General features: G+C 39.4%; 1 protein-coding gene across 2 annotated transcripts; it reads left to right on the top strand.

Annotated features, from left to right (window-relative positions):
- The first annotated feature begins 6,996 nt into the window (after positions 1-6,996).
- Positions 6,997-11,610, top strand: RANBP6 (RAN binding protein 6). 2 transcript variants are annotated; one of them, XM_036434018.2, is made up of 2 exons: positions 6,997-7,206; positions 8,322-8,392. In XM_036434018.2, the coding sequence occupies exons 1-2, from the start codon at positions 7,071-7,073 to the stop codon at positions 8,390-8,392; spliced, it is 207 nt and encodes a 68-aa protein (XP_036289911.1). In that variant the 5' UTR covers positions 6,997-7,070. The 2 variants fall into 2 exon arrangements, with proteins under 2 accessions (XP_036289911.1, XP_036289907.1); XM_036434014.2 differs by having other exon boundaries at positions 7,020-11,610.
- The last annotated feature ends 1,225 nt before the right edge of the window (positions 11,611-12,835 follow it).

Raw genomic sequence — 12,835 nt, 5'->3', positions numbered from 1 at the left:
GGAATATTATGCAAGGTGAAATAAATCAGTCAGATAAAGCTAAGAACCCTATGAGTTCACTCATATGTGAGATATAAAACTGAAACACATAAACAACAGTATGGTGGTTACCAGAGGAAAGGGGGTGGGAGAGTAGTAAAGGGCAAAGGGGAGCAAGAATATGGTGAAGGAAGATGATTTGACTTTGGATGATGGGCACACAATGCAATATACAGATTTTGTCTCAGAAATCTACACTTGAGATCTACATAATATTATTAACCAATGTCACCCCAATAATTTTTTTAAACATATTTTTATTGATTTCAGGGAGGGGAAAAAAAGAGGGAGAGAGAAAGAAACATTAACGATGAGAGAGAATCATTGACCAACTGTCTCCCACAAGCCCCCTACTGGGGATCAAGTCTAAAGCCTGGGCATAACCCTAACCGGTTTGGCTCAGTGGATAGAGCATTGGCCTGCAGGAAGGATCCCAGGTTTGATTCCAGTCAAGGGCATGTACCTTGGTTGTGGGCACATCCCCAGTGGAGGGTGTGCAGGAGGCAGCTGATCAATGTTTCTAACTCTTTATCCCTTTCCCTTCTTCTCTGTAAAAAATCAATAAAATATATTTTAATTAAAACAAACAAACACCTGGGCATATGCTCTGACCTGGAATCAAACCATGATCTCCTGGTTCATAGGTCGATACTCAACCATTGAGCCACCCCAGCCAAGTTCACCCCAATAAATTTAATTTAAAAAAGAGAATGTTCTGAAAGGATTATTTACAGAGATGCAGCCAAGATTTAAAATGGGGGCTAGCAACCTGCACATACTGATACTCATGGTCTCTCATATTTCTGCACATCTCATTGTTTTTGTTGTTTTTTTTTAAATATATATTTTATTGATTTTTTACAGAGAGGAAAGAAGAGAGATAGAGAGCTAGAAACGTCGATGAGAGAGAAACATCGACCAGCTGCCTCTTGCACACCCCTCATCGGGGATGCACCCGCAACCAAGGTACATACCCTTGACCGGAATCGAACCCTTTCAGTCCACAGGCAGACGCTCTACCACTGAGCCAAACAGGTTTCAGCTGCACATCTCGTTGTTACTTCTTCCTGGTGGTACAATTTCCTCAACTTACCTATAAAGTCAGATGCAGATAAAAATGTTTTAGCACTGTTCAAGATGATATTACCCAATATAACCTAGTTTGAAAGGTGCTATTTATATTTTGTCTATTACCTAAGAAACTGTTAAAATATTATTGGTAATTAGTCAGATATATTGAATTTTGTAATCCTAATATTAGTATTAGTAATAGTACTAACAATACAAGTGACACTTTTTAAAGTATTTTATCTTTATAAGATAGTTTAATATGTCTACTTTGTCTTTTTTCTTAAAATCACAGCTACTATAATTTATTATTTGATGAATACATGAACTAATTGTAGAGTATACATATGATGGAATACAGCTATATTCATATGATGGAATGAAAAAGAACAAACAACAGAATGAATGAATGTCAGAAGCACTGTGCTAAGCAAAAGCAGCCAGACACAAAAAGCATATGCAGAATAATTCCATTTACATGAAATTCTGGAAGAGATAAAGCTATAGCAACAAAAATCAGATCAATGGTTGCTAGAAGCCAAGATTGGGGAAACAAGATTGTCTACTGAGGGACACAATGGAACTTTTAGGGGTAATGAACGTGTTCTATATATGATTGTGGTCATGGTTGCTTGGCTGTCAAAACTATACACTTAACATTGGTGAATTTTATTTCATGTAACTTATACCACAATAAATCTGACTTAAGAAGACTTCTTAGGAGCTATGAATGCATCACTTAAGGCCTGACAGATGAGAAAATAAAACACTTTATACTTCAAGAGACTTAATTTAAGGGATTGGTTAACAGGTGTGAAAGACCTGAAAGAATAAATAAATAGCACTGAGGTAACCAAAATATATAGCTGAGGGAACTGTGCCAGCCCCTAAAGCTGAGGGAACAAAGTGGAACTATAATAGTATCTGTAAGCTCAGCGAAGGGACCTCTCAGAGCTGTGGGTGAAGAAACCTCTGAGGAAGGAGTGCCCTGGTTACCGCTGGTGTTTCTACAAAGATGGAAGAGAACGGGTTTTTTCAGGGTTGTAAAAGAGAGGAAACTGCCACCAGGAGGAAGGGCTACTGCTGGGGCAATCTAGACAAGAAAAGGAAAACTAGGAAGGATTCATTCCTTTCCTGTCCCTTTTCTATTGTCCAATCTCTAGTGCCTCCTGTTGGTGGAAACTATCAGGCACTCAGCAGTGAAAAGAGAAATTTTGTTTCCGGAGTCTAATCTTAGCATCAGCGAACAAATTACAGGAGGTATGGATATGGAGCTGTAGATAACAGGTTAATGACACCTCTGGTTTATCCTACTTTTAATAATATTAACATTCATCTGTAATTTCAGGTGGTTTCAGCCGAATCCCTCTATTTTTAAATTCTAACCAATGTTTCATTTAATGACTTTTTTTTTCAACATCCATTGCTTAGTGTTACATAGATAAATTCTTTCATTTGGGGTTACGACACAGTGATTTTCTGATTTTAGCATTCTTTGTGAATCTATTAGGTCAAATTCTCTAAAGAAGAATGTATTCTCATAACTATTTAGTTAACCTGAAATACAGTTTGCACAAGAAAGATAGGGAAAACAAACAAACAACTTGATGATTTCTTTTCATCAATTTTCAGAGTTGATGACCTGGTAACCTCCAAAGATGGTTATTTTGGAGGTTTTTGTTAATATTAGAAACCCATCACTTTTGTTTATATCTTTGTTATTTTTTTAGTCCATGGCAGGCATTAATCTTTTTGATATTCAGACTGTTTCAGTTTAGGTAAGTAGGAGCATTCACGGTATTTTTTTTCTGTATTTTTTATTTATTCTGGATTATTCTTGTAAAAATGTCAAATATGTCCAATTTAATTCTATCCCTCTCATTTGACTCTAAATCTCTCATATCTTGGAAGAAATTCGCAATTTATTTTGTTCTTTCCCCTTTAGTAAGTTGCTAATAAACAGTTGCATTGTCTGTTATTGAGCCGCCTTACCAATCTTAAATGACCTCACAACAGTTCAAACAATTTTAAAAGCCAATTTTAATGACAAATGTAACCAAGTTGTTTAACCAAATCTGCAAGTCCAGTCTTGAAATCTTGGGCATTATTACCCACTTAGAGGAGAAGAAAGAAAGGAAATTCCAGTGCAAAAAATAAATATAACAGTATTATGCAATCTAAGAGAAAATACCTTAAGATTTTAAATTAGTTTGTTTTACCAAAATAAAATACACAAATGATTTTCCTAAAATGGATTCAGTTTAGCTCTTACTGTTGAAAAGATGACTGCAAGTATAGGATGTGGGAGCAGCTAGACATGAATTCTGGGACTCACCTTCTTTTTAAAAAATATATATTATATTTTACTGATTTTTTTTACAGAGAGGAATGGAGAAGGATAGAGAGTTAGAAACGTCAATCAGCTGCCCCTGCACACCTTCTACAGGAAATGTGCCTGCAACCAAGGTACATGCCCTTGACCGGAATCGAACCTGGGACCTTTCAGTCTGCAGGCCAAAGCTCTATCCGCTGAGCCAAAACAGTTAGGGAAAGGGACTCACCTTCTTAAGGAAGCCTATTTTTTCCCTCAGAAAGGGTTACCAGTCTTTTGATCTGCATTAACACTGCTCTTTATTCATATATAGGTAAATAAATTGATAAATTACAACATCTCCAACCAGATGCCCAGTCTGAAACTTAGGGTGATTTCTTAAGCTTCCCCTTTCTCTCTGAGTGCTATTGATGTGACTTCTTAAAACCTCTCCAATCCTTGCCCTCTTTTCTTTCCCTTCACTACTGCTATAATTTAGACTTTTAGCTTAACTAACTTATTGTCCTCCTCAACACCTCTAGTCTTCATGATATTGTATTATCAAAGTCATCTTTCTAAAAATGGATTATTTCATAGCCCTTGATTAAAATCGTTAAAAAAGTTCCTTGTTACTTTTAGAAAAAAATTCTTAACATGGAATATAAGACCCTTCATAGCCTTCCCTCTGTTTAACCACCCGTCTCCTTCCTGCCTCCTGTGTCATCCCCCAGGCTATCTCAAGTCCCATACCCAATGCTCTAGCGGTACTAAAAAAGGGATGCGGTACTAAAAAAGGGATGTATTTGAGCAAAGATGTTTCTTCTATTTAGAACAACCTTCTTCTCTTTCTTCAAAGAGTTCATGAAGATTCATTCTTCAAAAGTCAGCCCTGACATCACCTCCTTTTCCTTGATTTCCTCCACACCCAAAGTAGATTAACTTCCTCCACAGCCCTAGGCATTTAATTAGTTATTGAATAATCTGAACCAAGCATTATCCAAACATTTTTTTAAACTGTTTGTACCAATTTACTTATACTACCACCAACAATATAACTGAGTTCTCTGTTTAACACTTCCTCATTAACTCTTGATATGTCAGACTTTGATCGCCCTGGCCCATGTGGTTCAGTTGGTTGGACACCAGAAGGGTCCAGGGTTCATCCCAGACAGGAAAGTATTACAGGCAACTGATCTCTCTTTCTCTCCCCCTGGTTCCCAGCTCCCCGTCTTAAATCAATGAAGACATGCTCTCAGGTTAAAATAAATAAAGAAATAACAAATCAAATGTAAAACACTGTGCTGGGTCTGTGGTGGCATCTCTGTATAGTTTCTAATATCTTTTTTCAATATATTTTTTATTGATTTCAGAGAGGAAGGGAGAGGAAGAGATAGAAACATCAATAAATAAGAGAATCATTGATTGTTTGCCTTCTGCACGCCCCTTATTGTGGATCAAGCCCCCAACCCAGGCATATGCCCTTGACCGAAATCGAACCCAAGACCCAGCAGTGTGCAGGCAAAGGCTCTATCCACTAAGCCAAACCAACTAGGGCTAGTTTCCAAAATCTTTAATGTGCGAATAGATACAGTGTTAACAGAAGCCTTTCCCTTTACATATACTTATTAACATTCCTGAATCAGCAAATGCAAAGGCCCTGAAGTTGGACTTTTTCAAGGAACAGTAAGAAAACCAGTGAGTCTGGAGAAAGATGCAGAACTATAGCTAAGATTTTGGAATCAGAACCAAAGCTGCCAATGGTACTCAAATTTTGGTATTTATATGGGAATCCACTTTGTTGGTTAAAATTTAATACTCTAGGGTTGCACTCCCCAGAAATTCTTTTTAAATGTTTTTTTTTCTTTATTTTACTTTTTTTCCATCACCATTTATTCCCCTATACCCTCTTCCACCACCCCCACCCCATTACAGTCACCACAATGTTGTTCTCTCCATGAATTATTTTTCTTTTTTGGTCAATTTTTCCCTCCACTCCCCCATCCCAACCCTAACCATCAGTACTGTCTGCTTGTTCTTTATCTATGACCCAGAAATTTTGATTCAGTGGTTCAGACTTTGGGACTTAATATGTATATTTAAAAATAATTATCTCAAGTTATTCTGCCATAGTTGGTTTTCAATCCACAAAATGAGAAACACTGTTTACAGATTATGGTTCCCTCTAAATTTTGTGATTTTCTAACTTTGTGGGTATGTACAATAGCATTTTACAATATTAAAATTAAGCCCACTTGGAGAAGTTTAAGACCTACTATGCAATAGGTGAAGACCTCTGATCATGTTGCAAAACCAAGAATAATCATGGGCAAGTGATATGGAGAAAGAGCATTAGTGTTGCTTTCTGAAGAAGTGAATTTGACACTCAGCTGATCCCTTAACCTCCCTGAGTTTCCATTTCTCACCTAAAATTATATTGTATTATACTTATCCTACCAACCTTGCAAACTAAGGTCAAAATGACAGAATGACAAAGTAATAATAATAATACAAAAGTAAGACCCAGTCATTTCAGAGCAATAATTGTTTTTGACACACCTGCCTGAATTAAAGAAATTAGCCTCAGAGGCATTTGTTTTTTGGAATAATCTTAGCAGCTTCCTATTAAAAGAAAAAACTTTAAAAGCATTTTACAGTTTAAACAACGTTCGCAAGGAAAACCTTAAGTGACATGACAAAGGGTACAAAATTAATTTAGAGATAAGACCAGGATTCAAGTCTTCTGATTACTAGCCCGGGTCACTTTCCACACCATGCTTGTCTTTTTCATTCTTTCTTATAGTCCATAGACCAAACGATTCTGATACATAGCCGAGTTTGAGCACCACGGCTCTACTGCATTAGATATGGTAGTGGGATGGTAGTAATTATTATTATTATTATTTTTTACCTCTCATTACACTTACTTGGTAAACAACTTTATTGAGGTTATTACTAGTATTCCCATACCTCACAATTCACCATTCTGAACTATACAACTCAGTGACTTTTAGTATAACCACAGAGGTGTGTGCAACCATCACCACAATCCATCTTCGTCTTTACATCTTTCATCACCCGGAAAGAAACCCCATACCTGACAGCTGTCATCCTCCATTCTCCTCCCCAACCCCCCCACTTCCCGCTTCCCAGCCTCCGGCCATCACTAATCTGTGTAGCCCTGCTTAGTGAAGACCTCTCCTATAAATGGCACCCTACAATCTGTGGCCTTTGGGGATCGGCTTCTTTCACGGTTCTCAAGGTGTATTTCTTGTTTTAAAATTATAGGGTAACTGTAGAGACGGCTTAGAAATAAAGGGGGCGGGGGGAAGGAGAAATCACCCTTAATCTCATTCTCATACAATCAATGACATACTTCCCCCCCCCCCCCCCCCCCGCAGGTGCACTTTTATTTGACTGGAAGGATACCAGTCCCCGCCCCCAGCTCCCCGCCTCCCGCAGCACAGCCCCAGGACCCGCGGCCGGGGGCGGAGCGGCCCCACCCCTCCCCGCCGGCCCCGCCCCTCCCCGCCGGCCCCGCCCCTCCCTGCCGGCGCCCCGCCCCTCCCCGCCGGCGCCCCTCTTACGTCACTGCGGGAGCCGCAGACCCTGCTCCCTCCCTCCCGCCGGGTCGCGGAGGCTTTGACAGGGCGCGATGGCTGCGGCCGGGGCTGCAGGGGTGCCGGCGACCGTGTCGGGAAAGCCGGAGTTCTACCAGCTCCTGAAGAGCCTTGTCAACCCGAGCTGCATGGTGCGGCGGCAGGCCGAGGAGGTCTACGAGAACATCCCGGGCCCGTGCAAGACGACGTGCCTCCTGGACGCCGTCCGGAACCGGAGAGCCGGCTACGAGGTGAGACAAATGGCTGCCGCGCTGCTGCGGCGGCTTTTGTCCTCCGGGTTCGAGGAGGTCTACCCGAACCTGCCCTCCGATGTGCAGCGGGACGTCAAGATTGAGCTGATCCTGGCCGTGAAGCTGGAGACGCACGCCAGCATGAGGAAAAAACTGTGCGACATCTTCGCGGTGCTGGCGAGGAACCTGATCGACGAGGAGGGCACGAACCACTGGCCGGAGGGTCTCAAGTTCCTGGTCGATTCCATCTACTCCAAGAACGTGGTTCTGTGGGAGGTCGCGCTCCACGTCTTCTGGCACTTCCCCGGCATCTTTGGGAACCAGGAGGGGCATGATTTGGATATCATCAAGCGGCTGCTGGACCAGTGCATTCAAGATCAGGAGCATCCAGCCATCAGGACGTTATCCGCCAGAGCCGCAGCCACGTTTGTGCTTGCCAATGAGAATAACATCGCTCTTTTCAAAGACTTTGCGGACCTGCTTCCCGGGATCTTACAGGCCGTGAACGACTCTTGCTACCAGGATGACGATTCCGTGCTAGAATCCCTGGTTGAGATTGCAGATACTGTCCCTAAATACTTGGGTCCTTACTTAGAAGATACCCTGCAGCTGAGCCTAAAGTTGTGCGGAGACTCTAGACTTAGTAACCTGCAACGCCAGCTGGCCCTTGAAGTAATAGTGACCTTGTCCGAAACCGCAACCCCCATGTTGAAAAAATACACAAATATTATTGCACAGGCAATTCCTCATATATTGGGAATGATGGTTGATCTACAAGATGATGAGGACTGGGTTAATGCCGATGAAATGGAAGAAGACGATTTTGACAGCAATGCCGTTGCTGCTGAGAGTGCACTAGACAGACTGGCCTGTGGGCTCGGGGGAAAACTTGTTTTACCAATCACGAAGGAGCATATCATGCAGATGCTTCAGAGCCCTGACTGGAAATATCGACATGCCGGATTAATGGCGTTATCTGCCATTGGAGAAGGATGCCATCAGCAAATGGAACCAATTCTAGATGAAATGGTTAACTCTGTTTTGCTTTTTCTTCAGGATCCTCACCCAAGGGTAAGGGCTGCAGCCTGTATTACGCTTGGACAGATGGCTACAGATTTTGCACCTAATTTCCAAAAGAGATTCCATGAAACAGTGATTGCAGCTCTGTTGCGTACCATGGAAAATCAAGGTAATCAGCGTGTGCAATCACATGCAGCTTCTGCGCTTGTTATTTTTATTGAAGACTGCCCCAAATCATTGCTAGTTATATATTTGGATAGTATGGTGAGAAACCTACATTCCATCTTGGTGATTAAACTTCAAGAGTTGATTCGGAATGGAACTAAGTTGGCTTTAGAACAGCTTGTGACAACTATTGCCTCAGTTGCAGATACAATAGAAGAAAAGTTTGTTCCATATTATGATATATTTATGCCATCACTAAAGCAAATTGTTGAGCTTGCTGTTCAAAAGGAACTCAAGCTTCTGAAAGGAAAAACTATTGAATGCATTAGCCATGTTGGTCTTGCTGTTGGGAAGGAAAAATTTATGCAAGATGCATCAAATGTGATGCAGCTATTATTGAAGACACAATCAGATTTAAATAATATGGAAGATGATGACCCTCAGACCTCTTATATGGTTTCAGCATGGGCTAGAATGTGTAAAATTCTTGGAAGTGACTTTCAACAGTACCTTCCACTGGTTATTGAGCCTCTTATTAAGACTGCTTCAGCTAAACCTGATGTTGCTCTCTTAGACACACAAGATGTGGAGAATATGAGTGATGATGATGGCTGGCAATTTGTAAATCTTGGTGATCAGCAGAGTTTTGGAATTAAAACCTCAGGACTTGAAGCAAAAGCAACTGCTTGCCAGATGTTGGTTTACTATGCTAAGGAATTAAGGGAAGGACTTGTGGAATATACAGAACAAATTGTAAAGCTGATGGTTCCTTTACTGAAATTTTATTTCCATGACAATGTTCGAGTGGCAGCAGCTGAGTCCATGCCATTTCTCCTGGAATGTGCAAGAATTCGTGGCCCAGAGTATCTTGCACAGATGTGGCAATTCATATGTGATCCCTTAATCAAGGCTATTGGGACTGAACCTGATACAGATGTACTCTCAGAAATAATGAGTTCTTTTGCAAAGTCCATTGAAGTAATGGGAGATGGCTGCCTTAATGATGAACACTTAGAAGAACTGGGAGAAATACTGAAAGCAAAACTTGAAGGGCACTTTAAAAACCAAGAATTGAGACAGGTTAAGAGACAGGAAGAAAACTATGACCAACAGGTTGAAATGTCCTTGCAAGATGAGGATGAATGTGATGTTTACATTTTGACCAAAGTATCAGATATTTTGCACTCATTATTTAGTACTTACAAAGAAAAGATTTTACCATGGTTTGAACAGCTGCTTCCATTAATTGTAAATCTAATTTGTTCTAATAGGCCATGGCCAGATAGACAGTGGGGATTATGTATATTTGATGATATTATAGAGCACTGTAGTCCAACCTCATTTAAATATGTAGAATATTTTCGGTGGCCCATGCTACTAAATATGCGAGATAATAACCCTGAAGTCAGGCAAGCTGCTGCTTATGGTCTGGGTGTTATGGCACAGTTTGGTGGAGATGATTATCATTCTTTATGTTCAGAAGCTGTTCCACTGCTGGTAAAAATTATTAAGTGTGCAAATTCTAAAACCAAAAAAAATGTCATTGCTACAGAGAACTGTATCTCAGCAGTGGGCAAGATTTTGAGGTATAAGCCTAACTGTGTAAATGTCGATGAAGTTCTTCCCCACTGGTTGTCATGGCTCCCACTGCATGAGGATAAAGAGGAAGCTATTCAGACTTTGAGTTTCCTCTGTGACTTAATTGAAAGTAACCACCCAGCTGTACTCGGTCCAAATAATTCCAATCTTCCCAAAATAGTCAGTATAATTGCAGAAGGAAAAATTAATGAGACTATTAACTATGAAGATCCGTGTGCCAAACGCCTGGCTAATGTTGTGCGTGAGGTACAGACTTCTGAAGAATTGTGGTTGGAATGTATATCCCAACTTGATGACGAGCATCAGGAAGCCTTACAGGAATTGCTGAATTTTGCTTGAAGCACTTTAATACTACTTGAATATCCTCTACCGTAAAGCAACTCCAAATAAGTGTTGTGAATGGATTCCATTGTAATGAGAGAACTGTTTTTTCCCTGCTAAGCAGTTTGTATTCCTTCCCCATGTTTCTCCAGGATTAGCCAGTATTATTACCTGTTCACCTTGCATGTTTTATCTCATAACCATAGATCTTGGTGATGACCTGTGCTTTCACTGTCCTAGAATATTTATTCTCCTTCCCCTAGTTGATGTGAAATATATAAATTGTTGCTACTTGTCATGAGCAAGCATTATACTTGGTGTCAGGATGTCATATTGCCTATCACAAGATGCTAAGAGCTCACAAAGTTAGGATAGGAGAACTTCCAGGACAAACATCTTTGTAATTATGGGTGAAGAATATAGTGGCAGGCTTATTCCTCCTTGATAATATTCTTGGGCTTCATGGTAATAGGAAGGTGTGGATATTGGGAGTTTTAAGATGTTGCAGTGGATGTGGGGAATTTTCTCTATAATATTTACGATGCCTTCCTCAGAACTGGATGAAACACCCACATTCTACTCCAGCTGAGAGTTATGAGAACTTTAGAATTTTCTTAGCCGGACTGGTCTTTGTGAAGTTAACCTAGGACTCTAAAAACCATGTTTACTGCAAAGGGTGTCCTGACATCTAACATTGGTACCATGTAACACACTGTAATAAGTTTGACAAATGGAAATAATATTTGTGGGAGTCATTCAATGTTATGTATTTGAGCAGAATATTGTATTGTGTATGTATGCTATTTTTCCCCTCCAAAGCAGCTCAACAAGAAGGCCTAATTTAAAGTGGGGCTTAAATAGATTTCTGTTTTGAAGAAGTTCTTAATAGATTCTATAGTAGCACTAAAGAATATTTTATTGTGAAAATGAAAGGAAAGCAAAATTAATATATTATCTTTAGACATGAAAATGTAAACAGCTTTCAGACCAGTCATTTAGCATTAGATGTGCATTATTAGAAAAAGGTACTGGAAATGTAGGGTTAATTATATTAATTGGAATGTCAGTTTTTAATATTGGGCTTTTGTAGGGTAGAAAAAAGCTTTCTACTCAGCAAATCATTGACCCAAAATTTAAAAATAAATAACAAACTATCATGATTTCCCAGTACTATTGTGAGTACTGTATATGTAAACTGTTTAGCAAGTACTGGTAAGTGCTTAATAAATGGTAGCTATTATTGCTGCTGCTGTTTGTATTTTTACTGTGTTTTTGTTGTTGTTTTTTTTTATGGTTTAGAATGCCTTTTACATTAGAATATCCCTGATTTTCCATCTACCAGTTCAGATAAGCAGGCCACCTAGGCCATTGTCAGAAATATGAAGGTGAATTTTTATTTTATTTTTATTTTTTTTAGCTTTTTCATTTACTTTATTTTTTTCCATTTTTTTTTTTACTAAGGTATTATACATGTACATATCTTACCATTGTCCCCCCCCCCCCACTTCCATATATGCCCTCACCCCCCAGTGTTTTGCGTCCATTGGTTATCCTTATTGAAGGTGAAATTTTAGGTATGCAATTCCTGTCCATTCCGTACAATTATTTATTAATTAAATGGGAAAAGCAAAGGACATTAAATACAGTATAGTCACAATTTTAAGTTTATTTAAGATAAATTAAAAATATACAAATAAATAGAAAAAATCCCACCATAAAATATTAATAGAGGTTTTCTCTGGATAATGGGATTAAATGACAATTTTTTTTCTTGAAACTTACTTTTCTATATTTTCTAACCTATAACCAACATATTCCTTATATATACATATTTTAGGTTCAAAGACCTAATCACAATCATCTTGGCTTCTCTATGACATGGCTGAGATTCCTTCTATTCAGCCATGCTTCTTTATCTTAATATTCTTTAATTAAGAAGCCCTTGATCAACATTTCTTGCAATTTCCTACACTCTTTTGCATGCACAATTGGAAATTCTGCCAGATGACTAGGAATTAGGCCCCTGGAGAATTTTGAAATATGACAGACTTAGATTTAAAATTTGGCAAACTACTTTCTTAACCTAAGCATTAGTTTATCTGTAAAATAGACATAATACCTAGCCGATAGGATTGTTGTGAGAATTAAAGGAGATAATGAATATAAAGTGTTTAGGGTTCAACAAATGCAAGCTAACATATTGGAGAATCCTGAAATAGGATTGGTGGCTAAAGAGGGTTATCTGCTGGTATAGGGTGGGTCCAGATTTTTGGGCTTTGTCAAAGCAAATGATGGACGTCTAGTCAGACACTTTTTTGGTTGCCAGTTGCTGAAATAGTTTCTTGCCTTTGTACCTGTGAGCTGAAGTACATCTATAGGCTTTGAGGAGAGAATGCTGTAAGTACCTAATAAATTGCAAATGTTTTTAAATGAGAAACAATCTCAAGAGTCAGAATATCTGACCG

Source organism: Pipistrellus kuhlii, unplaced genomic scaffold, assembly GCF_014108245.1.
Source record: "Pipistrellus kuhlii isolate mPipKuh1 unplaced genomic scaffold, mPipKuh1.p scaffold_m20_p_12, whole genome shotgun sequence".
NCBI classification, from domain to species: Eukaryota; Metazoa; Chordata; class Mammalia; order Chiroptera; family Vespertilionidae; genus Pipistrellus; species Pipistrellus kuhlii.
The sequence above is the reverse complement of the archived record's forward strand: the minus strand, read 5'-3'. Positions and strand labels throughout refer to the sequence as shown.

Excerpts from the sequence above, each read along its gene's own strand:
- RANBP6 (XM_036434014.2), top strand. The coding sequence starts at position 7,071 with ATGGCTGCGGCCGGGGCTGCAGGGGTGCCGGCGACCGTGTCGGGAAAG.